Source organism: Falco punctatus (genome assembly GCF_963210335.1).
Source record: "Falco punctatus genome assembly, chromosome: 19".
Lineage (NCBI taxonomy): Eukaryota > Metazoa > Chordata > Aves > Falconiformes > Falconidae > Falco > Falco punctatus.
This window is the reverse complement of record NC_137599.1, coordinates 5,733,522-5,760,763: the sequence shown is the minus strand read 5'-3', so window position 1 is coordinate 5,760,763 and position 27,242 is coordinate 5,733,522. Positions and strand designations below refer to the sequence as shown.

Genomic DNA, 27,242 nt, shown 5'->3' with positions numbered 1-27,242 from the left:
GCCCATCGGCCGCCTCGCCCACGGGGGCCCCTCCCGCTTGCCGCCCGCGTGTGGGGCCGGCCGCGTGCAGGCAGGCCGGGCGGCCGGCGGGGCCCCGCAGTGCGCATGCCCGGCGCTACGTAGGGCACGCAGGCGGCGGCGCGGGGCCGGGCCTCGGCGGCGGCGGCGGCGCCGCGTGACTCAGGTAAGGCGGCCCCGGGCTGGGCCCCGCGCTCCGCCGCCATGGGGTCCCGCGCCGCCATGGGGCACACCGCGAGGCGCATGCCCGCCCCCTTCCCGTCCCGCTTCTCGTTAATGGCCTCGGCCCCATCGTGCCCCCCGAGAGGGATGGCTGGGCCCCGTGGCCCCGGTCGTGCGGGGTCTGCGCTGCCCCCCGCGGGGACGGGGGCCCTCGGCACCCCCTGGGGCAGGGCGGGGGGCCCGCGCCCCGGGGCGCCCGGCGGCTGGTTTCAGGCTCGCTAACGTTGGCTCGTGTCCCCGGCCGGAGCCGGGAGCGCGGCGTGTGCCCAGCAGGGCCACCGGTGGGTGCCACCGCCACCGCTCTCCGGTGCGGGGGTGGGTGGGCGAGTCGGGTCCCCTTGCGGGGGGGGGGCGGGGGCCGCCGAAGCACGTGTGCGCGGAACGCGTTGAGCCCCGGGGCAGAGGCGTCGAGCTGGGCAACGGGTCTGGGTCTCGTCCGTCCCTGGTTCTGCACCTCTGCCGGCAGCCGCACAAGTTTATTTTGCGTAAAACTTTATGGGGCTGTAGGGCCTTTTGTAAGTGGGTGTGCCCAAAGAGTCTCGAAATTCTTCTCCTGAAACTGTTGGGGTTTGGTGGAGCAGGTGTTGTCGCTGTCCCAGTGTCTGTAACCTCTGAACGCAAATTCTGTCATACGTAAATAGCATTTTGGTTTTCTGTTAAGTTCCTGCAGAATTGTGATGTACCCAAACAGCATGCTAAATTCCTGGTCTCTGCCTTGCTGTTCTTTCCATCTGGGTTAATGTTCTTGTTACATGTTCCGTTCAGGTTTTTGCTAGAATGAGAAGTCTTTGACAAAGGCATTTATTTTACCCGTCCTTGTCATTTGTAGCAGTGGGTTCCCTGCGTGTGGTACTCGGAGGACTGCTGGGCTAATTTAGAAACAAATTGTTTCTATTTCAAGTTTCTAAGAGAACATTCTCATCAACATTCAAGTTCCCACTAAGATCTGCTCGCGGGAGGGAGTAAAATGATTCTTACTGCCATGCCTGATGCAGCTGACGCTCCTTAGCTGTCTGTGAAATGCAGAGGGTAATTGCTGCCCCTTTGGGGCTTGTAGTTTGGACCTTGGTGATGGCACCTACAGCCCAAGTGGGAGACCAAGACTGTTGGGAGATCAAGCAAAAAAGGCACGGGAAGCTGAGGGTAAAAAAAGGAGACCTGTCAAACTCTCTGCAGGTTTCTAGCAGGTGTGGGGAGAGAGCTTTGGTCTCATGAGCCCCAGTTTGCTGTTTGTTGTTCTGGGCACCAGTGCAGTATCCATCCTCTTCCCGCTTTTGTTTGTAGAGCTTACAACAAGAGGTCTCTCTCTCTAAACAGCAGTAGTGCTGGGATGCTGTGGGACCCGATTCTGAGCATACAGTCTAGAAAATCAAAGTTAAGCACTTTTAAAGTAGCAGGGGCTATCACAGCATTTGTTAAAAGTACATGAATACATTTTAAGATTTACTGCTGCTGTTACACATTCATTGATCTGACTGTGTCTAATTGCTAATTAGTAACAACTGTAGGCACAGTGTGTGGCCTTTGAAATGAGCTGGCAACAACGCTGACTGACTGAGAGATGCTATTGGAGAGTCAGTTTTATAGTGGAACTTCTCTGCTTCCAGAACTTGCTCATCTGAACAGCCTGGCCAGATGTGAACTGGCTGCTGCCTCGGCTGCTCCTGCTTCAAGCCAGAGAGTCTAGAACCTCACCTTCAAAGTTATTTTTTCTTGTAATAGTATTCACTTCTTTTATACAGAAGATGGCAAGATCAGGCAGGGGTTTATTTCTCTATAGTCTTGACAGCGTTTTCATTCGTGAAAGTTGGGTGTTACTGTAGGTGTGATGTAACAGAATTGATGAGGATTTTTTGCAATGTTTGATCAATTTTTTCTTCCAGTGAAAATGAAGAATTTATATATTTTTATTGCTGTCCTGTTCATCCCATGGAGTTTTTCTTTGGCAAAGTATGATGAATTCGAGGATGGAGATGACATTATGGAATACGATGATAATGACTTTGCTGAATTTGAAGATGTTAATGAAGATGCAGTCACAGAGTCTCCTCAGAGGATCATCACTACAGAAGATGATGAAGAAGAAGCAACTGTAGAGCTTGAAGGTCAGGATGAGAATCAGGAAGACTTTGATGACGCAGATGCACAGGTAATGCCTCATCTCCTTCCTCTGTGTGTTTCCTAATAGTACCTCTGCACCTTTCTCAGCTGATCTTTTTGGATTTGACCTACCCGGCTTTGGATTTTTACGCTGTGTGTGATTTTGTCCCTCAGGAGGGTGATACTGAGAGTGAACCGTATGATGATGAGGAGTTTGAAGGCTATGAAGAGAAACCAGATGCATCTCATAGCAAAAATAAAGACCCCATAACAATAGTTAATGTAGGTATAAATGTTGATCTGCTTTCTGTTTGGTATTTCATCACTTTTTTTTTTTTAAGGTGGTGTGCCAATAATCTCATTGTGTACAAACACACGTGTAAGACAGAACCTGTCCTAAAAAATTTATTATTTAAATTAACAAGAGACAGTGCAGAAACAGGAGAAGTATGGAGACAAGAAATACCTGAAATAATACAACAGGACAGCAGCAGAATACGATCCAGGTGTGCTAGCTCCCAGTTCCATGCCCTTCTGCATTGGTTGATGCTACTTTACATAGCAACTCCTGAAGTAAAACTGACAGGGCAGGTGCCTTTGGTCTGTTGATCTCTATTTTAAGCTTCTAGAACTCCTGTCCTTGGATCAATGCTCTGTTCTGTATTCAAACTGAGAACTGCAGTTGGAATATAGATCATGAAATTCTTCGTTAAAACAAACCTTTTCAAACATAGTTTTGACGAAAGCGTTTTATGACTTAGCTGCTTTTACCTATATGACTGTGGGGGAGAAGTGGAGGAGCTAGAGTGATGACCTTCGTTTAATCCAGAGAAAAACTAGATACATCTCAGAATGTCTGGGTGCTTTTTCAACATGTAAAGAAGAGGTTGCGATGATCATATGCTTACAGTAAACAGTGTATTTTTAGCTTGTCTATGGCTAAAGTTTCAGATTATAAATTGACTTGGATGGTTTTTGAAGCAAATCTCTCTGTCCACCCTGCATCACCATCTTGTTACGTCCCAAGAGAGTCCTTTACAGAATGATTCAGTGCTTGAGGTCTGTGTTTTTATTATCTGTAACATCTCTTTTAAGTATTGTGGCTGGCCCTGGTAGTGAAAAGTAAGGTTTGGGTACTTTTATGACTGAAGGGTGATACAGTGATAGCAAAACAGCTAATTGTTCTCTGAAGATGGCAAGTCTGGCAGGCTCCCTTGCTCCCCCCTGCAGTCTGGCTCTTGGTAGTGTCCTGAAAATGCTCCTGGACACTGGGTGTTTAGATTTCAACAAAAGTTACGTGATGATCAGATAATGATGTGATGGGCAAGGCATCAAGCTCAAATAATCAGTGAGTTGAAATGCTGGGCTGTTGACTACTCTGAGGGACGCGTGCTAGCACAGGCTCACTTGGAAGAGAGAACTATTTTGTTTGTATAGGCCAGGTATTTTGGGAACGCTGTTATCTGTTGTTTCCTGTAAGATTATTGTGTCCCAGTAGAGCCAAATGCATTATGTAGGCTTAGCTCTGTCCTGTTGCCTTTGTGAAGCTTATTGCTGTGTTTGGGATGAAGTTTCTCCAGTACTCTGCATTTTCCAAATTGTTTGTGTATGTGGAATCTGCTCATTCAGTGTGTAAAAGACAGTCTCCATTCACTTACTGTAGGTCCCTGCTCACCTTCAGAACAGTTGGGAGAGTTACTACATGGAGATCCTGATGGTAACAGGACTTCTTGCTTACATCATGAATTACATCATTGGGAAGAACAAAAACAACCGTCTGGCTCATGCATGGTTCAATACTCACAGGGAGCTGCTAGAAAGTAACTTTGCTCTTGTCGGTGAGTTCCATAACGACTTAGATCCATTTTTAGTTTGAGTAAACCTGGTTTTAGGCCAGCATGTGGACTATAGAGGAGAGTATGCTTTCTGATGCAGATGCGTGACAGCACAAATGAGAGCTCTGTGTGTAGATAAACAGCGTGCCAGTCTTCTGGTATTGAAATTAATTATGGTGCTGTAGTATAAATTACTCAGCAGCATCACGGGGATATTGAAGTAATCCAGCAACAGCAGAGCTCTGTACTGATGAACTTTGGTGTTTAAATTTGTGATTTTTAGATTGCAGTTCATTGTTGTTTTCTTCAGGGGACGATGGCACTAATAAAGAAGCTACAAGCACTGGGAAACTAAATCAAGAAAATGAACATATATATAACTTGTGGTGTTCTGGAAGGGTGTGCTGTGAAGGAATGCTCATCCAGTTAAAGGTAAGGATGAGGCAGTTTGTAGTACTGTTTACCTGTCACCAGTTTGCAGGTTTTAGAGGCTTTTCCATGCCAGTGTGAGCAACAAAGAATCCCAGCTCGACTCTTCTGCTCACATTCAGATACAGGGTTCTGAATATGTACACGTGAAGGGAAGACTGGTTGGACTAAAGATCCATACAGGGCTGTATTCTTCCCACCGAAGTAGGTAAGAGTGAAAGCTTACAGAAAAAGTATAGAAAGCTGAAGTATAGCATAAACAGAGGTAACTGTATGCTGAAGAGCCCAGCTGCTGTTTAGAGGGACTTTAGTTGGAGGAATGGACCAACAGGAATTCCAAGGAAGTACGACAAAGACAAGTAGGAAGTCCAGCACCAGGGATGGAGTAGCCCCACACGTTGGTTCAGCTCCAAACTTAATGGAGCAAGGCCCTGAGAAACTAACCTAATGCAGAAAGTATGCCTGCTTTTGAGCAGTATAGGCGACTTCTAAAGCGCCCTTAGAAGATGTTTTTCATAGAATAATTTAGCTTCAAACTGTCCTATTTTTTCCTTGAGCCCCACTGCTATCTGCCAATGAAATGCTGCACTCTAGGTATATCGAATTATCTTCTTCTTGTTTACAAACTTTTTTTAGTTTCTTAAGAGACAAGACCTGCTGAATGTTCTTGCCCGGATGATGAGGCCAGCTTCTGACCAAGTGGTATGTACTCAGCCATTTAGATTAACTTTGATAAATTGTTTAATTCCTTTGGTTCTGCTCTGCTGCTTTTGATTGTTCTTGGCACACACAAGTGAACTGCTAGGTGTCTTTCTATACTATTCCCAGTCTTCCAGTTCAGTAACTGTCAAAACAATCTGAAAGAATTGTTTGTGTTTCTTTTCTGCCAGTGGAATGCAAACTGCTGATGTCTGGAAATTATTTTATCTATGGTGGTTATTGTTTGAGAGGTTTTGTGAACAGTCTATCATGCTTCAAGACCTCATCTTGATAAAAAGCGGTTTTACAATCTGAAATACTTAATGATTGCTTTTCTGTCTGTTCAGTCTGCCTGAACAGAGCTGCTTAATGCATATGCTGGCCTGGATATTACATCCTGTAAAGTTACTTTCTGCCTTGCTCTTAGAGATGAGGATAATCTCATAACTGCATAAATGCCAAGAGAGGTTACATTTGGAAGAACGATGGCTGTGTGCACTCTGAATACTCTTTCCGTGTGTCTATAATTGTGTTTACCCATATCTGTTAAAAATACTTAATCTAGATGTCAGCAGTTGTTAATAAACAATGGATATCTGCACTGTGAATGAGTCTTACACCTCTGCTGTTCTAGTCACTGTTGTTACACTCTGGCATTATACCAGAATACTGAACTGAGTACTCAATACAGTTTAAAAGTACCTTACCTTAAGGCACATTGAGAAGCTTTAAATCGGCAACCTTTACCTTACCTGTGTATGGCCTCACTTAATCTTTGTTCTATGAATCAAAGTGTCAGACAAACACTGAAGTCATACTGTGACACAGGTCTCCATTTGGCCCATAGTCTGAATGCAGATTCGTATAAATCTGATCAGGGCTAATAACATTCTGTCCCACAGCAAATAAAAGTAACAATGAATGATGAAGACATGGACACCTATGTATTTGCTGTTGGAACGAGAAAAGCACTGGTGCGACTTCAAAAAGAGATGCAGGACCTGGTATGTATGTTCATGTTGGGAATACTAACATGATAAATGATAGGATGTAAGAACCTCTGATCTGTAGATGGCTTATTTTCTTGGGAACAGTTGAAAACTTATGACTGACCTGTTGAAATCTTCTGTGTAAGACATTTTCATCTAATGGATGGAAGTCTAATGCTATCAAACACCTGAAGTACTAGCCAGCTGCTGTCAGAACTGCGGGAAAAGATGCAATCAAAAGCAGCTTACATCTTCCTTCTGGTGTAGAAATCATTTGGGAGGAAGCTGAAGTGTATTGTCAGGATACATGAGTGTCGCTTGACCTCATTTAATTTGCACAAATGACTTTCAAGGATTGAAGAGTGGACTTAATTAGCAATATGTGATATGGAAAGTTTGTGTCTAAGTCATCTTTTATGCAATCTAAAATTAAAGCTGTCCATATGGTCGAGCTCTGCAGCTTGCAAAAAATCCAGTGATAACAAGCAGTGGTTTGCGAATCTTTTCTCTCATAACTTGTCTTAAGCAACAGCACTAAAGAAGGTTGATGGGATGCTAGTTGATTTTGTTCTGTTATCAAACAATGTGAGAAAAGCCTTAATCCACTTTGAGCATTCCAGCGTGGATGTATTAGAATTGTTTTATCTTTTACCTTAAAGTACTGACTATTTAAAAGACTGGTGATATGACATGATTTACCTTTTACATTTGGAATGTCCCCAGCCAGACTGGCGTGACTCAGCTAAGTGTAATTTTTGTAGTGTTTCTTTTCAGGTACTTTTAGGAGTCCCACTGTGCTGGAATGGTTCAGTCTAAGATATTTACAAGCTTGTGTTTATGTTTATTTCTTTCCCCTTGTTCTCTTTGAAACAGAGTGAGTTCTGCAGTGATAAACCTAAGTCTGGTGCAAAATATGGGCTTCCAGATTCACTGGCTATCTTGTCAGAGATGGGGGAGGTCACAGAGGGAATGATGGATGCTAAGGTAATCTTGAATGAATGAGTACGAATCTTCCTTGGTAACCCTGGCACTGGCCTCTGCAAAAAAGTTCTGATCTTTATCTCCTGTAAACATCAGAACAGGAGAGCCAAACAGCCCTAGTGAAATCTAGAGAAATCAAGATCCTAAGAAAGCTTAAGGGCTGGAAGAAGCACGTAATTCTCATGTCTTTATTCCTGTTACATATCAACATGAACTGCAGACTTAAAACTGCCTTTCAAAGCCTGGAAGTTATCTTTAACAGCCAAGTTCAAAGGAGGGTGGTGACGGTGTCTGCAGGTCCTCAAAGCTGACATGTTGCCAAATTAACTGGAAAATCTGCAATGAGTTAGATATCTAACGTCAGCATTCCTCACATTAATTCCATGTATTGAGGTCCATTCTATAGCAAAAGCAAAAAAAATAATTGACAGTTTAAATTTCAATGTCATTGTGGCAAGCTGAGCATAGCAAGTTTCTGAGTGATATATGGACACTTTGGCAAGCCCATATGGAGTGGGTAGGCTGCAGATGGATTGGTGTTGGGAAAAACTAACCCCATTTTCTCTTTTAGATGATACATTTCCTCACGCACTATGCTGACAAGATTGAATCTGTCCAATTCTCGGACCAGTTCTCCGGTCCAAAACTTATGCAAGAGTACGTATAAAGCTAGATCTCTCCTCCCTGTAGCTATTGTAACACTAAGCAAAATAGAGGCTGACAAACTCATTTGCAGTGTGAAGCCTGCTAGAATGCACACAAAGAAATTGGGAGCAAAGGTGAAACAGGTGAATAAATACACTCCCTATGCTTCCAAATGCTGCATTAGTTTAGAAGATCAAGGTGCTCTATTGCCCTAATAATTATTTTTGCTGGTTATGCTGTAGTTGGGGCAGCTACAAATTTCAGGTAACACGTAGCAGCTACAGTGTGCACACCTGTATGGGAAACAACGGAATAATCCCACTAGAGGTATACAGCATGTTAGAGTTTAAGGGCCAAGAAATAACACTGCAGGAGGAGAACTCAATACATTAACTCAGATGTTATTTGAATGCATTGAGTACTAGTAAACCTAGTCAAGTCTGGGGTGTAAAAAAATCAAAAGACAAAACGCCAAGGCTGCTTGCCCTTCTCTAGCTGATACAGCTCAGCATTCTGCTGTTGAATCCATTGCTTGGGTACGTTGTTCAGGTTGATTTTCAGCTGTGCTTCAGAAATACATAGCAGCAGTATCTCTTCTGTTTCTCAAAGCCTCCTAGTCTTAGAGAATGCCTCAGAATTGCCAAGTGGTGGGTGATTTATCTTATCTATCATGTAGGTTTTTGCAAGGGTGTATTATGCTCACAGGCATATAAATAAATGATTCATATCAAAACTTGAAACTGTCCTCCAAAAAAAGGAACATGCTTTGATTTAATTATAAGAGAGCAGTACGTGTACCTTGTACTGAAATTGCTAGGCTTTAGAGGATCTGTGAGATGTAGGTCTGACTTTCTTACACTAGAATACTGCAGAGTTTTGAATTCTTCAGAAAATGGTTTGGTGTTTTTTTTTCCTAACTGATATTTATAGAAGATTTATAGTAGTATGAACAATGGGGCATATGTACAACTGAATGTTACTAAAAAATATACAGCCCCCTAAGGGGCTCAGATGACCTCTGAACTGGATTGGATGGTGCTGTACATTTTTACATTAATGCCTTTTCACTGGGTGTTTTTGAGTAAAACTTCAGGACTCTGAATAGTGTGGAACTATTACACAGCCAGGCTTTTAATCTTGTTTATTGTATTCAAGTAGTTTGCAAGCGTCTCTTGGTTCTTGACAAGGTTTTCCCCAACATTGTTAGGTGCTTTATATGCCTGTATTTTTCTTTACTCATTCCAGTCACTTTTTTTCTTTCATACCAGGGAGGGTCAGCTTACAAAACTGCCCGAAACTAAAAAGACACTTCTGTTTACATTTAATGGTAAGAGAACTGGTGTATGCATATAGCGGGGCAGTAGTGTTGTGCATTATTTCTGCACAACACATGCTCAAGTTCTGTCATCTGTGGAAGATGATACATAACGAATTACTTCAGTGCATGTAACAGGATCATTAATTGATTAACCAGGAAATAGAAGGCAGTAATAACACTGGGGGCTGCGTGGCACATCATTGTGATAATAGCATACTTAGTCTTGCTATTACTGATCTTACTTTGTACTCTTATATCTGCTGGTGGTTGTATTAAGTCTCCATTGGAAGATGGCTTCTTTTTAAGTTACACACCTTGCAGCTGGAGCTTGCACAGTTACTTGGTTAACCCTGGTTTGAAATAAAACCAGCCTGTTGGGAATGTATTCTAGGAAAAGTCCATAGTCCTCTTCAGAATTCAAGGCCATAGCTCCAAGTGAAGCTAATGGTAGACCCTGAATTCAACCCTTATTTTTGTATTCTGTACCAATAAAACTGAGAAGGATTGTGTGGGGAAAATGCCTGTTGCTGTGTGAGGAATCTAAATGCAATCTCCAAAGCTAAATGCCTTTTTTAGTGATGTCATAGAATCATTTAAGTTGGAAAAGACCTTCCTAAAGAGGAGGATAAGAACATCTTTATTTCATGAATGTGAGCAATAAGGAAAGATTTTCCTTATACATCTTATACATCTAAATACATTATAGCAAGTAGAAAAATTCTGCCAACCTCTCTGAATTAACAAGAAACACTTTATCACAGTGCCTGGTTCAGGCAACACTTCCCCAAAGGACATGGAGTCTTTGCTGCCTCTGATGAGCATGGTTATCTACTCTATTGACAAAGCAAAGAAGTTCCGTCTGAACAGAGAAGTAAGTAGAGTATATTTTTCTGTCTTCTGAATATTGTATGAAACTGCAACAACTACCACTGGATCCTTAATCTTAAGATTGGAAGCCTTATGTTTCTAATACGACTGCCAGAGATACTGCATCCTGCTCGTGGGGAAATCCGTATTAACTGCATTTGCTTTCCTCTGTGAAAAGGGTAAACAAAAAGCTGACAAGAACAGGGCTCGTGTGGAAGAGAACTTCCTCAAACTGACCCATGTGCAAAGACAGGAGGCTGCCCAGTCCCGTCGAGAAGAGAAAAAACGGGCAGAGAAGGAGCGAATAATGAATGAAGAGGATCCTGAAAAACAGCGTCGGCTGGAGGTGAGGTGGACTTTCAGATTGCTACAAGCTATTGGCACATATCTCCTGTGATACCTCCAGGGCTGCCTGTAGATATACTGGCAATGGGCAACTTGATTTCTTATTTGCTGGAAGGAAAACAACTTTGAGGGTATACGCTGTTGCTTTCTGAAACATGCAAAGGCTCCCAGTGAGGAGCTAGCTCATGTAGTTAGATGTGAACCCAAGTACTGGAGGTCCTTTATGTTTGGCTCTTCTGAAATGATCAGCTTGCTCTGAAGAGATCACTGATGTTCACTCAGATCTCTATGTCCTTGCCTGCAGGAAGCTGCTTTGCGGCGTGAGCAGAAGAAACTTGAGAAGAAGCAGATGAAGATGAAGCAAATCAAAGTGAAAGCTATGTGACTCCATTGTGAGAAGCATCTCAGTGCCACCTGCAGAATTTCAGTTCACAGGGTACAAAGACCTACTTAACTCCATAATCCTACGCTTCTTTGAACACTAGTAGCCATTACGAGAAATGTTCCTTGCATTGGTGTTACTTATTTAAGTATTACAGCAACATGCAGGTGTATGTAGAGAGCTTTGTCTCAGCAGTTTTATTCCAGGTGGTACAAATTTTTGCTACTTGTCTGTTTGGAAAAAAAATAATGCAATATTCTTGAATGCTTTTTGTCATTTGTTCTTTAAAAACGGAAGATTGTAAACCTGTCCACATGTGCTGGTAACACATTCACGCTTTGGTTTTAAAGTTTGGTTTTAGTTGTTGGGAGGGAAGGGGGAAAAACTAAGGGGAAGAAAACTGCACAATAAACATTTACTGTGTGTTTATTTGCATCAAGCTTGTAAAGGCACAAAACATAGAGCCTTCCATACACAGTATGGATTCTTCAGCGATTTAAGCCCAGTAGAATAGAAGTGATTTTTACTTTATTTTTTTACAAAGAAGGGACTGAAACAGTATTAGGTCACCTGTGGACATGACTGGCATATGTGTAAAACATACAGCTGGGTTAGATACAAGGGAATGGAATACATCAATAGTTTCCTCCTTGTGATTTTGAATGCTGCAAGCTTAATACAATGTGAAGTCTGTAACGTCAGCATGGAGTTTGTTCAGGAGTGAGCACCTGGTGAGTTAGCAGCTTCAATTAGCCTTCCTTCAATACCAACTGCACAAGTTTGCCTCAAAAGCTTCTCCCGTTCTCAGCAGCTGCTGCCTAGAGTTCACTTCAGCGAGACGCTAGATTTGGTGATCTCCAGTTGCCAGTTTCCCCAAGCAAGTAAAAAAGTTTCAGAGGATGTGTATCCTCTTCATCTGGTAAATGATCATTTCAGGCTTCTTGACTATAAATGGGGAGAATGAAGTGGATGCCCCTGTGCACACTTTGCTGAGAGAGCTCTGCATTTTATAAATGCTTCACGTCTAGAAGGCATGATTGTTGCTTGTAACAGACTTTTTCAGTTTTGTGGGGAAACAGTTTTGCATTTTCTTGTTCAATACTTTGTGCAAACTTGCAAACTGAGGCAATAAGAACGAACTGCTGTTGAAACAGCAATTCCTTAAACCTTTTTGTTCCAGCATGGGATACTTCACACCGATTTAAATGCAAATGTCTGTAACCTGGTACATGCAAATACATTAATTTTATAATGGTTGGTAAGATTATTTAAAACCAAAACTAATGTAGATAATGTGAAATTTTAGCACTATTTTGCTTTAAAGATTAAACCGGTATTGTTTCACAGAGGTCTCTGAAAGGAAGTACTAGTTTGTGCTCTTTTGAGGAAGCGGACAGCTTTCCTGAAGTCCCACACATTTGTGGGCCACGGCAGCTAATTTTGTAATACGAACATTCAAATGAACAAATATAATGGAGAGTAAAATATAATTGAAACACTCCACCTGCCTAGTTGGCTGGACTGCGTGTGCCTTTCATCTAAAATCTCGAAGAATGTGAATCGTCTGTGCTGGGGAGGGCGCAGCGGCGGTTTAGTCACGCAGGAGGCGGTGCTCGCTGCGCGGGGGCACGGCGGGGCGCCTGTGAGGGCGGGGGCGGGTCTTCCCTCCGGTGAGGGCCGGGGCAGGTGGAGGCGGAGGACTTGCCCCCCTCGGTCAAAGCCGGGGCCGTGTAGGCGGTGCCGAGGGCGGGCACGGCGCGTTCCCCGTGCCCGGAGGGGGTGGGAGCGGCCGGGCGGACCGGAGGGGCGAAGCCTCGGTCGCCTTCTGAGGGAGCCAACATGGCGCCTGCGGCTTCCCGCCGCTCGCGGGCGCGGGAGCCGCAGCGTCACGCACGCGTCACGTGGCGGCGTGCTGGCGTCACACGCGCGGCGTCTCCTGCCGGTAAGCGGCAGCCACAGCCTGGGGAGCGGGTGAGGGGCCCGGGCGGGGGCGGGTCTCTCCCTGCGGGACCAGGGCCGCGCTCCGCGGCCCCCCCCCCCGCCCCGGGCCTGGGGTTGCCGGGCCCCGGCTGGGCGAGGGCGAGTAAGCGCCGCCCCGGCGCTCGGTCCCGGGGTGAGGCGTGAGGGGGGTGACCCGCTCTTGTGCCCGCAGGTTGCCCGTCCTTTGGCGAGCTGCGCGCGGCAGCACACCCGCGGATTCCATGTCTTTTCTTGTAAGTAAACCCGAGCGGATTAGGGTGAGTGTTGAACGCCTTCCAGCCTCCCTCGGGCGCCGGGTGTCGGTGAAGCCTGCCTTGCGCTTGTGCAGAGGAGCGGCGGCGGGGCCGGCCTCCTGGAAAGCACCGCAGGGCCCGCGCCCTCCGCCCACGCCGCCGTGACTGAAAAGGGCGGGAAAGCGCCGGGCCGGGCCCGCTGCCCTCACCTCAGTCCCCCCACCGGCACTTGCTGCTTGGGGTTGCGGCCTAACCTTCGCTTGGGTTTCTAAACGCTTTGAGTAATTCTGCACTTGTAAGTGAGGAAGCTTCATGCGAGAAAACCGCTTGGGTCAGTGGTGTTCTATACCTGAGTTCTGGGTCATCGTCACCTCAAGACTTGGTGCTTTCTAGGACTGGCTTCCCTTGCACTAAACAACATAAGCTATTTTCCCCCGTATTTTCCCAATTCCAGTGTGGCAGTGTTTGTTTAACACTAACTTCATGATCAGCATTCTGCAAACCTAAAGTCGCGTATCCTAGAGTGCACTATTTGTGCACACTCAAAAATAATTTTTTTCTTTGAATCACAGAGTTGAATAGTGATAGAAACACTTCTCTGCACAACCTAACGCTTGCTGTGAATTTAATTTAATTCACATTAAATTAATGTGAATTTAAGCATGAATTGTGGAAGCAAACAGCTTTCAAGTATTTATGTTATAATTTTGCATTTGGTCAATAGATAAATAGACAAAGTATTTAAGTTCTTTAAGACATCACCTCGTTGTAAATAGTTGAAGCTTTTTTTATACCTGTTACACCCAAACAAGCAACTTTTATTTGCCTGTAAGAGAGTTGTAGCACACTTACTGTTTTTACTGTATGTGCATGTATAAAAGTTCTTGTTTGAATGATCTAAAATGATGTTAACTTTATGGCCAGTGCATGCTGGTCAGGAAAAGCAGTAGCACCTGTGTGGTTGCTGAATGCATGCCGTCACAGTGGCACAAGAAGAGAATATCCTTGTCCAAAGTAAGGATGCAACTCTGGTGTTGGCAGTTAATCAGTTTCAGACCACAGTAGCATCCTTGAAGCGCTATGAATCTTACATTATTTTGTGGGGGATGGGGAAAAGACACTTCTCTTTGCATGGAATAACTAATTATCTGGGGGATTTTTTGTTTGTTTGTTTCAGCGGTGGGTGTCTGAAAAGTTCATTGTTGAGGGCTTAAGAGAGTTCGAACTGTTTGGAGGTAAGTTTTCCTATCATTAGATGACATTGTTAGAAACGTTTTATTTTAGCCACAAGGTCTGTTAATTTGGTTGTAAATATATATCTTAACAGTAAAAGAGATGAATGAATCTGGTTGTAGCACCATAGTGTGTTATCCATGTTGGCTTACCATAAAAGCTAATATGGAAGCATCCAAGATCTAGCGAGTTATTTGGAAATCAGTTGAGGGCGGTACTGTTTTCAGACCCTGAATTCTCTACTCCTTAGCATAACCACTTTTTTGCTATGAAAAGATAATTTGAGATTTGGGAAGGTTAATTATAATTTTTTGAGTAAAAATGGATTTTGAAACTCTGATGATGGCTCCCCAGTGTGCCTGCGGGAATGCTGACTGGTTTCTGTTCTGCTTTGTGCATAACAAACAAAATTGCCCATTAGGATGCAGAATTCCTGATCAGTGTCGTGGAAAGCAATCTGAGCATAGAAAAGAGGTCTAGATCTTGAGCTTCCAGGTGAAGTAAAAGAATTTTCATTACTGTAAATGAACTTTTGATAGTTTCTTCAGTATTTAAGCAAAGCAGATACGTCATTTTTGAATGTGTTTAGAGGTATAATTTAAAAAATGTGTCACTTTCCATTTATGTCAAATATATGAACAGTTGCACTATTTGAATCTCTTTAATGCCCATACTTGTACTGCAATTTGATTATTTTTAGTGCTGCATCCTTATGTGTAAATTAAATGTCTTTGTGTAAAAAATATACTGTATATATTTGGTATCAAAAAGTATTATGCAGGGTTATTTACTCAGTTTTCCAGCTATATTTTTAATGGGCATCTGTTGAACACAACATGGTGAACAATTAATTTCTTTACTCCAGAGCAGCCTCCGGGTGACTCTCGGAGAAAAGTAAGTGACTTTTGCAGGCTGTGGTGCTGTGGTTCATTGCATGGAGAGTATTCCTTGTGGAAGTTTGATTTTTCTTTTTATCTTAGTTATATATCTCATCTCTATATTTAGCTCTACAAGTGTGGAAACAGGTTTCACCCTGGAGTAGAGATTTTGGTGTGTGGTTTTCAAACTATATGTGACAAGTTCAAAACTTTAAACTTAATCTCTTGGATTTGTATTTGTGTTGTCCCCAGCCCCCCAAGGGTCTTTCTTTTGAGATGACTTAGATCTGATTCTTCAAAGACGCTAATCTCTTATAGCAGCCTTTTAGTATAAAAGGAAGAGGTTAGTTTATGGGACTAGGCCCAAATAATTTTATGTTGGCCGTTCAAAACCAGTGTTCTCTTCTGAACACATTGATTCCAATTTCCTTTCTCTTCCTTGTAGAGCAGCCACAACAGAGGCTCCAGCATCAAAACCAAACATTATGCAGTTTTCAGCTGAGGTGACTTTACCTTCTGTTGTCTGGTCATCTTCAGAGCCAATTCCGTGCGTGCTTGGAGAGCTTTGCCTCTTAAAAACTAAAATCACTAGAAACATGGAATGTCTGTTTAAAAACATACAGCCAGAATCTGGCAGTTGAAAACTTTACCTTGATGCTTTTTGTTCTGCAGGCCCTGATAGCACGCCATCTGGTTCATAATGAACAACACTCATAGAATAACACAATTTAGGATAGAATATATTTGTCTAAATGATTTTCCACCTACCCATACCATATTGAAACATTTCAGTGTGCAGGTGTTGCTTTAGTTTAAGCTAATTACAAACATGAATTAAGTGTGATTTGATTATAACTGTGTCAGTTCAAGCTGCTTATAACTGATTTTTGTGCCATTGTAATTTACTGGCACGAACAAAGCTGAAAATATGAGATGTATATGGAATGTTTTGTGGAAAGGCAAGTAAATTCACACCTTTTTTAAAATTGCTGAGTGTTACATGTATACTGGACTGGAAGCAAATTGAGATTAGCATCTGTTTTGTCTTTGTTGAAATATTCACTTAGGGTTTGGGCATTTTTGCAGCAGTATTTCTGACTCTCATTTTGATTTTTGCATCTAAATAAAAGCTTGCTTTTTCCTGCAGGGCTATAGAAAAAGGTACAATGATTTTGGGAGAGGGGTGGGAGGAAATTTTTTGTTGCTTGTGTTGAAAGTGAGGGAATGAGGAGGTGGAGAGGCAGGCAGCAGAACAAAACCCAGTATTCCTTCCTAACTCAGATCAATGTCATTTGGCAAACGCAGATCCTTGCTAGCATCACATAACTTATTGTCTCATGGCATTTATAACAGTAGTTGCTTTTCAAAGATTAATTTCCTACAACCTATCTCAAATTAAAATCAGATCAACAAGCCAGAAAGCTAGCTCTTAATGAATGTCATGCTATAAAGCTAGTCATATGTGACTTCATTTTGCAGCTGCTTTTGCTTTTGACCATACACCAAAAGCTGTCCCGTGTGAAACTACTGAGGAGCTTTTTTGCAGTAATTCATAAATGACATTTCAGTTTAACTTTTCTCTTTTTTTTTAAACTCTTGTACTACAATAAGTTTCTGGTAGAGCTTTTTTTGCATTAACTCAGTTATTGGTCACTGCTAACATGAAGAGAGGTGAGTGAAGACCTCTGATGCACTGGAAGACTTAAAAAGGGAATTTGCAGTATTTTTCCATTACTGTTGAAACAACATACACCATTAATAAGATTAAATTTATTTATTTATTTTGCATCTGTTTTGTTGGCTTATGCTATATCTGGAGTGGACTTTAATAAAGCAAACCACTTACATATTGCTCAGTGTTTCGCCAGCTGTCATTGCTCCATAACACTGCTTATCAGAGCCTCCTGCTTTCATTTCCTTGGTGGTGCCTTTCTGCTTCAGAGGTTTCCATCTGCCTGTGTGTCTCTCCTGGCAGTCTTGCTGTTGACAGGACTGTGAAATTGCTGGAAGAAGTAACAAATGATACAATTAAGATCAGAATTGACAGGCATCTTTAACAGAAGTTTGAAATTGTAAATGGGAAGTCACTGTTTGTTCTTAACCAAGGAAAAGCACTGTGTAGTGTTAAGACTAGAATAAAGGATTTGGGATTGCTGAGATCTCGGGGGTTAGCTATTGTGAAACAGAACTGAGTTGCTGTGCTAGACTTGTTTGAGCTGAAATTATGCCATAGCACTGTTCACAAATCTTAGGTTTTGCCTTTTCCCTTAACTGAAAAATACACCTATTTTAAAGGTAGGCAAAGAGGGGTAAAATATGTGCTCTTCAAAGTCAGTTGAAAAGGTAGAATTTGGGAAGTGTGACTTAGTTTACTCTCGAAGTATACTCAGGGACCTAAAGGTCATTTATGGCAAGTTTCCATCTGTGCTTATTACACTATGTGCGCCCTGGACTGAGTGTAGAACAGCAAGTTCCTTGTTGTTCAGCTGTCACTCTGTTGTTTCCATCTTTCAGTGATGGGAAAAAGAGTATTTGCTTTCACTCTAAGGAACATGCACAAGCCTTTTCTGCTTCATGTACCGTGAGAAAGGTCTGATAAAGGGCACTTGCAGTTGATAAAGAATGAGGTGGAAAAAATGATCTGGAATTCCAAATGTCAGGAGTTAATGTGCTGGAAATTAGAGATAACTAAATCTGATCTTAGCCACCAAATAAATTTGGACCTCTGTTAGGATGTTCTTGTGACTTTGGAAACTTGAGGGAATTAGTGTAGTGGAACTTGCGAGAACATTGAAGTTTGTCTTAAGCAAAATCCTGTTGGAAAGATTTATGTGTGTGTAAATAAAGCAGATAACTTATGTTAGATGTAGTGAAGAGAAGCTGTGAGGCTTGGGAGTGCTGCTTCCCCATGTGGCGTGGGGTCTTGTCTTTTCTTTTCTTTTTTCCCCTCCTGTAAGCGTTAATGCTTTGCAGTTAAGTTTTTTGCTTTCATTTGGAGCTTCTCTTCATCTGTGTCTGGTCTTCATATCTTGGGCTAAGTTGATTCATCACTTCTACCATTCAGTTAAGCAGCTTCAGCTGTGCTGGTCTTACACAGAGCAGCTGAGAACCAGAAGCCCCCAGCATCGGAGGGGAATGCAGACTGCTGCAGTGCAGAGAAGTGCTATAAACAAACTTTCCTTCGGCCTTGCTTAGGCCAACAGGATGGTGGCATAGAAGTTCGTAATTAACGGGAGAAAGGTAGTCACTATACAGCAGTGCTTAAGCTGTCCTGGGGAGTAGTAATTGGCTTTATCCAATATTCCTAAAGAAATTCTAGCTTACAGTAATTAAGAACCTGTCTGTTACGGTTACCTGTTTTGAAACACAGATGTCTGGATCTTCTGAAATGAGGCATCTCCTGGATTTCAATTGATAAATAGCTATTCAAAATAATTCTAACAGCAATTAAAATCTCTTTTCTGTATTCAGTACTGTCTTATTATTTTGAGGTGTATAATAATACAAGGAGCAGATGATTTTTCCAGCACGTGATCTTTATTTCTTTTGACCTAACTTCATTTTTTTTTCCCCCCTGCAGACAAATGAGGCGAGCTCCGAGTCGATAGCTTCTTCCCCTAAAAGGGACACCATGAGCAACTTCCTACCAGACAGCAGCTGTTACGAGTTGCTCACTATCATAGGTAATAGTACTAGTGGGCTGGATTGTCAGAATTCTTCTTTGCAAAGAAAAAAACCTGCAAATTTGTTGGCCTTTTCTTGATTGCTTGCTTATTTTTGATGTTAGATGCCTGTCCTCTTTGATTTTAAAATTACTTTAATACAAAATGAGATGCTAGTTCCAAAGGCTTTCAACTGAAAGAAGCTTGTGATGGGTTAACGATACTGGGTGTGAAGTATAAAATCAGCAGAAGCAGTCTGAAACCTGTCCCTGTCGGGGCTGTGGCCTAATCATTTTATTTCTGCTTCAGTCCTGAACTTGGAAGACAGGATAATGTTACTGGGGGGAAGGATTTTGCTCAGTGGGATACATGCCAAAGAAGGTAGTGTCTGAAAGAACAAATACTCTTTCACAAGGCAAAAAATAGGTTCAGCAGACGCCTGTAAAGATTATTTAAGAGTCAAGGACTGAAGGAGTTCTCCAGAAGTGTGTGATTCTAGAAAGTGTTGCTGAAGCTTTAATGCCTTTTCTTTCAGGCAGAGGCTTTGAAGACTTGATGGTTGTGAACCTGGCCAGGTATAAACCCACAGGAGAGTACGTCACCGTCAGAAGAGTGGACTTGGAGGCCTGCACAAATGAAATGGTCACATTCTTGCAGGTAAGAGGAATCCATTAGTACCATAATGCAAGTTTAGGAGAGGACGTGCTTATCAATACTGTATTCATATTCCTGCATTTACTAAATTTAATCAAAATATCTTTTTTCATTTTAGGGGGAACTTCATGTTTCCAAGCTCTTCAACCACCCTAACATCGTGCCATACAAAGCAACTTTCATAGCTGACAATGAGCTATGGGTAGTGACATCTTTCATGGCCTATGGTAGGTGCAGAGGGAATACCTTTGTCTGACCATATTTGGTGAAATGAAATTTAAGAGGTGTAGTTTTTTGGGGGGTTTTGGGTTTTTCTTCTGACCAATTGAGAGGTGTTTTGTTTCTTTTTAGGTTCTGCAAAAGATTTAATCTGTACCCATTTCATGGATGGGATGAGCGAACTGGCTATTGCATATATCCTCCAAGGTGTATTGAAAGCACTTGACTACATCCACCATATGGGCTATGTACATAGGTACTAAAAAAATATAAAAAAGGCGATCCATTTTCCTTCTCTTGGAAGTTCTCAGAAATACTACTTCATCGTTAGAGTGGATAGTTCAAGAGATGTGGAATGCAGTATCAAGTTCTGTATTTTCTGTTAGAGCAAGTCAGTTTGATACTTGTGGGGAATTACATAATTGATTGTAATGAAGTGCATGAAAGTGTCACTGTGGAACAGACTTATCCCGAAGACCACTGTGTATTGTGAGTCACAACTGCAGCTCATGTTGAAGGCTCTGTTCACATACTATTGATAGTCTCCAAATTGAGACTGACAGTGGAGGGGCATGGGGTTGCCCTGTTGTTATTGAAGGTTCTGGGTCCATAACCCCTAGTCCTGCATTTCTCCTTGTCACAGAAACATTTTTTGGGAACCTGCAAAGTGGATGAATACAGTCCTCTTTGTGTTTGGAGGTTTTGCACAGCATTCAGGATGGTCGTTAGGAGTCTCAGGCTCCTGGTAGGAGGCTGAATAAGTTTGGCCTGCATGTTGAGCTGTCCAGAGTAAGCTTTTGTCCTTTCTGTAGGTGCTCACTAAGGATCAATTTCTCTTTAATAACTACAACTTCTCTTAATCTAAATCACTGTCTCCACCCACTAGCATATTTTTCCTTTTTGATACATCCTTCTGTTGTGAGAGTACATTTCAGGTGCTGAAACTTCTAGGTTATTATGGGTTATTACTTCTTTTGTATGTACTGTAAAATAAGTTCAGCTTACCTATGCTTGCCTTAAGCCCTTTGCACTGCCCTTCTGCACTGTTTCCTGGGAAAGCTGTAAGGAACATAACGCCCTTGAGGCCAGAGAACCTGACTATTTTTACTTGTTTGTTTGTTTGGGTTTTTTTTTCCCCAGGAGTGTTAAAGCCAGCCATATCCTGATCTCTGTAGACGGGAAGGTATACCTCTCTGGCCTGCGAAGTAATCTAAGTATGATCAATCATGGGCAGCGACTCAAAGTTGTTCATGACTTTCCCAAATACAGCATCAAAGTCCTGCCTTGGCTCAGTCCTGAAGTCTTGCAGCAGGTGTGTTTAAAAAACTGCTAGTTTTTAGTGACACATGGTATCTCTGTATAACTTTCTGAGTTTGGCATGTTTGGGTGGACATGGCAGGGGACATGACAAAAGCCACAGGGTTTTTCTTGCGATGAGCTCTATCCTTTTTACCTTAAACACAGTGACCCCTAGTAAGGGAAAACCTGTGTTCCTGTCAAAAAGGGGAATTACTGAGAAGCCCGTGTTACCACATTGCCTTTCCCTTCCCTTCAGAGGAAGGTGCACAAATGCAAGGAAAAGGGAGAGGCCAGAGGAAACATACCTGGGCGGGCACAGGGCAAGTGGGTAGAATTTGATCTAGTTGACTAAACAGTTTTCTTGTAGGTACCTCTACAGATTCTCCTGTTAGCGAGGTGTTACATTAGGTGACAGTTGCCCTAAGGTAGATGCCACCCCCACTAGCTGGCTGATTTAATTTAAATAAATGTTGTCCTTAACTGTGTGTTTTAACAACAAAAAACCCACCACCACAATAAACCAGCCTATACGTGGGTTGTACTGTTTCTGCTCTAATAATTTGGGTTTGCTGTTCTGCATATCAAATCATGGGTATCGCTCATGCCATCTCATATAAGTGAGGCTAATTTTTCTTCTTTTCATCTAGAATCTCCAGGGTTATGATGCAAAATCTGACATTTACAGTGTAGGGATAACAGCCTGTGAGCTGGCAAATGGACACGTACCATTTAAAGACATGCCTTCTACTCAGGTAAGGTTTAAAAATTGTTCCTTCCTCATCCTTCATCCTGGCACATGGAAATGCTTTGTTGCACTGGGATGTTGTTACGTTAGAAGAGATGGAGTAATTTGGCAGAAAGTAAACCCCCTTGCTTTCTAAATTTCCTCACTGGAATGGGAGGTTAGGTGTGGCTAGGTTTAAATTCTGAGTGATACCTAGTATGCCACTACCAGTCCAGTTGTGTCTAATATGTAAATTAAACTACCATGATTCTGGATACACTAATAGCGGTCTGCACCTTCAGTCCAGTCATGCTCATGAACTAGCGTGGCCGCACTCTAGGGTGCAGTCACGTTCAGTGAGAAACTGTGACAACTGGCTACTTAGACAGTGCGGTTTTTATTTGTGCAACAGATATACAGGTTCTTTGGATTGCCGGTGATAGTGACTTTCTGCAAGAAAGCATGTGCAAATATGATGTTATTAAGTACAAAACACTTGAAAAGGTTATAAATAATACAGCCTGGCTATAAATGTTAGGGAGTAACTCTCTAGAGAGATTTTTAAGATTCCCGAGAAAAGTGCTTAGTCTAAATCTCACCCAAGGCATCCCAAGTAGGGGGAGAAGCAAGGCTCAGCCCATCGGCCGGTCCCAGGAGTCAGGCAGTCTGGGATGGAGTTTCCCCTGACTTACGGTAAAATCTTCTCCTCCAAAAATTCCCCATTTCCTTGGCTATTTTATATCCTTTCTACCTTCAAGGTGGAGTTTGAGTGACTGTAGTCGTACATACCTTTTATCGTAATTGGTGTAAATTTCTCTGGCTTCACGTTTAAAGTTTGCAAAAAATCGAGGACACAGACTCAAAGAGGAGTGGTCACACCTCGGAGGCGGGTAGCCTTTGGGATGGAGGTGTGTTTTGGTATTAAAATGACATTAAAATGAGCAAAGTTCACCAAAAGGTAGCATTTTGGCAAGGTCTTGAAAAACTGTTGGCTCAGGGGACCAGATGGGCTGCTTATCAGTTCTTTGAGGACCATTTCTTCCCATTTATCATCACAGAGCATGGCCACGGAGTCTGCACTGTGCTCCACCCTCCTTGGTATGTTGCAGGGAGTTGCTGTGTCAGTGGATTCCTCGCATGTCTGCTGCAGCCATGTCCCATCCTCAGAGCTCTTTGATTTTATACTTTTCCTTTATAGGTGAACAATGCTAAGTTTTTCATATAACCCTTAATTTTCATACACAAACCTTAATTTCCTAATAATTACACAGATGTGAAGACAGAAGGGTGCCATGCCTGCATGGGAAATCTTAAATGTCTACTGTGTGTGATGTTGCTTATGCCCTTTCTCTCCCAGATGCTCTTGGAAAAGCTGAATGGAACTGTTCCCTGCTTGCTAGACACCACCACAATTCCTGCTGATGAGCTGACTATGAAGACATCCCGTTCAAGTGCTAACTATGGGATGGGCGAGAGCATGGCTATTAGCAACGTCAGAGCAGCCAACGGAGAGCCAACCCTGCACCCTTATCTTCGGACCTTTTCCACCTACTTCCATAACTTTGTAGAGCAGTGCCTCCAGCGGAACCCCGATTTCAGGTAAAGCCAGGTGAAAGCTGCTTGTCACAGACCTGTGTTATTCTAGGGCTGCTTCAGCCGTGAGAGCCAGCAGAGGTTTAAGTTTTCTTCCCAGAAGTGTAGTGGAGTGGAGTGAGGATATGCTCTGTACACTGAGAAAAGCAGTCCAAGTATGTAAACCAAGAGCAGTGTTAATGCTTTGGCCACTTTCTGTAAGACAGCCTGAAGAATTATCTTGCAGCCTTCTTTGTGGAGTAGAGTGGTGCTACACGTCAGGAAAATAAAACTGAACAGCTTTAATTTCTCATCACTGTGAGACTGTTTACCCAGTTTCCATCACTGTGGATGTCTGCTGTTCAGCTAGCTGAGGATAACAATGGGAAGTGATGAAGAACTGTATTTTCCTCTGTAGTGAGCCTAAGATTGTCTTTAGTCATGACAAACTTCTCTAGCATGCTGCACTGCTCAGAAACTTTCCTTTGACCAAATGTTGGGGTGTGCAAGTAGGTAACTTGCACAGAAGGTTGAACTACTTGGGTAAAACATCATGTGAACATAATAAACAGTGCTACTGATTACAAAAGGGAGAGATCCTGTAGCTGAGAAATGAGACGGGCAGAAAAGACCCCGGTCTCTTCTTTCTTCCCCTACCTGCCTTTAAATGCTACTGTTTTCTTGTGTGCTTACTTTATTCTAACTCCCTTCTACAGGCCAAGCGCAGGCACTCTGCTTAATCATCCCTTTTTCAAACAGGTAAGGAAATAATTTATTCTGTAGATAAAAACCAGTGGCTTTTCTGTAGCTGCCGCCTTGCTGTGTCACTGAACCTGAAGGTGGGAATGTAGAGTTGCTGCATTTTCTGTCATTGGAAAGGATTAAGTTAGTTTGCTGGCTAATTGTAGTGCAGCGTGGTGATCCTCACATTCTCCTGGGAGGTGGATGGGCTGTTCTCAAAGCATCTCTTACCTAAACAGAGGGTGTAAATCTGCCTGTCCCGTGTGCCAGAACAGGTTTTCACCCACAGGCTACTGAGTATTGAGGCAAGGCAGTCCTAACCTGGTTCTTAGTGAGACCAAAGTGAGGTGACCTGCGCATTGCTTACCGCTGTGTGGCTGGCTGGGGGGCTCCAGCTCTGCTGTGGGAAGAGGCAGCAGCTCTGCTGCTCCTAAAATCATTTGTCTGCCTTGCTCTGAGCTGAGGGCCTGGGTGGTGCTTTGCCGAGGGGATCTCGTCAAGACCATAGCACTCGTGCTGCTGAAAAGACTGCATGCAAAGCACTTTGTTACAGGGTGCAGCGTGAAAGCCCTGCATGTCTGCGGGTGGGAGGACAGTACTGTGTTGTTTCTGTCTGTAACCACACGCGCTGTTGCTGCTTGACTGTGATGTGCAAGTGTGGGCAAGCATTTCAGCAGCCGAGTTCTCTCTTTTCTGTGCAGATCAAGCGCCGTGCTTCTGAAGCACTCCCTGAACTTCTGCGCCCTGTCACCCCAATCACCAATTTGGAAGGAACACAGCCCCAGGATCTCAGTGGCATTTTTGGGCTGGTATCAAACTTCGAGCAGCTGGATGTGGATGACTGGGAATTCTAGAACAGGGACTATACCTGGTTCTGGAGGTGCTTTCTGGACATTGTAATTTATTGGTCCTGTTCATAAAAGGTGATGAATGTTACACATGGAAGAGTTTACAGGTTCTTGCGAAGGAACTTCAGCTGCCTGTTTACTTAAGAAGTAGCTTGGAAACAAGTGGACAGACCCGAGCTGGAGAAGATCAACCCCAAGGAACTGTGGAGTATTCCAGATGGTGCTGTGCCCAGAGCAGCTGAGCACTGGTAGATCACTTGAATGGATTTGAGTGAGTCTGTGTAGTTATGGTCTCTATTTATGTGTTTCTAAAAATCACTGGCTTCCTCATATCACAGCTGAAGGCTGCATATCCCTACCCTCTTTGGTTCTTTCTCTTTTAAGGGTGCCTTAGAGTTAAGGGGAGGCAGGCAGCTCTTAGTTTTGGGCATTCTCCTAGAGCTAGTCAGATTACTGTTGCAGTGTTGCCACAGGGGAAGTTCTGAGGGAAGTCTATGGGGAAAGAAGGGATTATGTTTTTAAATTTAGTTACTGCTTTGTGATGGAAAATGGGAGATAGAAGCCTGATTCCATTCCAGGCACACTCGCTGCATTGGGCATTCCTCTGCAGTGCTGGATTCTTCTCTTCCAGTTCTGGAGAGAGCTTTTGAGAGATGCCTCTCACTTCATACTGAGCATTCTGAACTCTGGGTCAGATGGGGCATTCCAGCCTTTCCTCCCATGGCTGCCTGGGCCAACAAAGCAAGTGTGTACGCCTGTATGATGTACCAGCTTTTTTTATCCCCACAGCACTAGTTGGGCCTCCTCTTAGCTGGGCTGGTTTCACAGCATGAAACACTCATACCAGCTTGTTCTCAGCGACTTACCCTGGCACAGAGGAAAAGTCGATTTTTGTACTAAATCCTCTTGCTCATGACTCCTCTTTAAACATTGTGTACAGAATTGATCTTAAGCCTCCCCTTACTGTTGCTGTTCTGCCTTCCCTGACGGAATGACAGGTAAAAGCTTGCTTCTCATGTGGCTGCCCTTGACTCGTGGCTGTGTGACTCTGCCCTGCTGCTGAGGCAGTGCTCCCCTGTTCCATGGTATTTGTTTTTTGGAGGTGTATTTAAGGCTTTTAGTTTGACCTTTCCAAGGACTGGGTGCTGGAGGTCTTCTAGTCTTTTAGTGAAGCACTGAGATCCAGTCCTGTAGGTGTGGTTGATGGGAGTAGTGGTGCTGGCAACAGCTCCTTGTGTTTATAAACTGTACTTGAACTTAGATAAAGTTTGTCAACTCTTAATTTTTTGCCAAAACAAATAAAATATTTCTGAAGTTTTTTTAAAAGTCTGCTGTTTCTGCAAGCTGATGGAGCAGATGGCAAATGATGACAGAGGCTGCCTATGCACCTTACCCTTCCCCCTTCCTTGCTTTCATCCAGCTCACCTGGAAGTTGCAACTACCTTTGTGTTTCAAAAATGTATTTCAACTAAACAAAGTAGCTGTGAACAACTACTTTTGCTCTTTTCTGAAAGTTTCAGTAGAACGTGTTCTTCCAGAGCAGGGGTGTTTGTAAGGGCAGGCTACAACAGATAGGACAAGCCCACTTCTTCCTCCCTATGATCATGTTTGGCTCCTGATTTAATTTTATTACAGTGACTAGATCTTAATTTCCTAGCTTGTTAGGAAGTCTGCAGCTTGCGAAAATCCTTATCCCTTTCCTGCTAAGCTTGGACAGCAACTGAATTGCTGATACTTACAGCAAGAAAAAGCACAGTACCACTCAGCATAAAACCTTGGGGACTGAGCTAATGATTTGGAGATGAATCATCCCTCTATAAGGAAACCTGAGAGGTGTGTTGCCCACTGAAGCCTCTCGAACTGTAGGAACCAAGAGGCAGACAGAAAAGACAGGAGGGAATACACTGAGCTACAATAAATCACAGCTAAGTGCAGCACTACTAGCCTGCTTTCCCCTGAGTTAGCATTTTTAGGGTGAAGGGGGAACTTAATGCAAGCTAGTATTTCTCATCCCTTTCCATGCTTTCAGCTTGCTACATGCTCAAAGATTACAGACTTAATTTTTAGGCTTGCACAGCAGCAGGTAGCAAGCAGGATCAGTGTAAAGTTAGGAGTGAAACAGCACCTTGGTCAAAAAAAGAAGTTACAACATAATCAAATGCACAGCCTTCTGCACCTGCCTAGGCACGCTGCGGCACACAGAGGCAGCTGCTGGGTCCTGCCAGCAGCGCACATGGCAACAGATGACTGTGGTCAGCCACAATTCGAGGCTGGCCTTACCTGTTCTGTCTTGTGCCTTCACAGAGCAGCGAGCAAGGAGCCCGGCACAGTCAGGACACTGTTTTAGTTGCTGGTTGGATACACAAGCA

General features: G+C 43.3%; 2 protein-coding genes across 6 annotated transcripts; both read left to right on the top strand.

Annotated features, from left to right (window-relative positions):
• Positions 1-41: 41 nt before the first annotated feature.
• CCDC47 (coiled-coil domain containing 47) lies at positions 42-12,174 on the top strand. The gene is made up of 13 exons (XM_080369622.1): positions 42-184; positions 2,124-2,389; positions 2,515-2,622; positions 4,004-4,178; positions 4,486-4,607; positions 5,241-5,306; positions 6,206-6,307; positions 7,166-7,276; positions 7,845-7,930; positions 9,187-9,245; positions 9,998-10,107; positions 10,282-10,449; positions 10,753-12,174. Exons 2-13 carry the CDS (start codon positions 2,129-2,131, stop codon positions 10,831-10,833), a joined length of 1,449 nt encoding a protein of 482 aa, XP_080225748.1. The 5' UTR covers positions 42-184; positions 2,124-2,128; the 3' UTR covers positions 10,834-12,174.
• Positions 12,175-12,693: 519 nt separating this feature from the next.
• Positions 12,694-26,200, top strand: STRADA (STE20 related adaptor alpha). Of its 5 annotated transcripts, XM_080369626.1 has the most exons (13): positions 12,694-12,772; positions 12,983-13,043; positions 14,221-14,278; positions 15,142-15,170; positions 18,735-18,837; positions 19,352-19,473; positions 19,589-19,697; positions 19,822-19,945; positions 20,830-21,001; positions 21,636-21,740; positions 23,070-23,311; positions 24,001-24,043; positions 24,727-26,200. In XM_080369626.1, the coding sequence occupies exons 2-13, from the start codon at positions 13,032-13,034 to the stop codon at positions 24,877-24,879; spliced, it is 1,272 nt and encodes a 423-aa protein (XP_080225752.1). In that variant the 5' UTR covers positions 12,694-12,772; positions 12,983-13,031; the 3' UTR covers positions 24,880-26,200. The 5 variants fall into 5 exon arrangements, with proteins under 5 accessions (XP_080225752.1, XP_080225751.1, XP_080225753.1 ...); XM_080369625.1 differs by lacking the exon at positions 12,694-12,772 and having other exon boundaries at positions 12,808-13,067; XM_080369627.1 differs by lacking the exons at positions 12,694-12,772; positions 15,142-15,170 and having other exon boundaries at positions 12,808-13,043.
• The last annotated feature ends 1,042 nt before the right edge of the window (positions 26,201-27,242 follow it).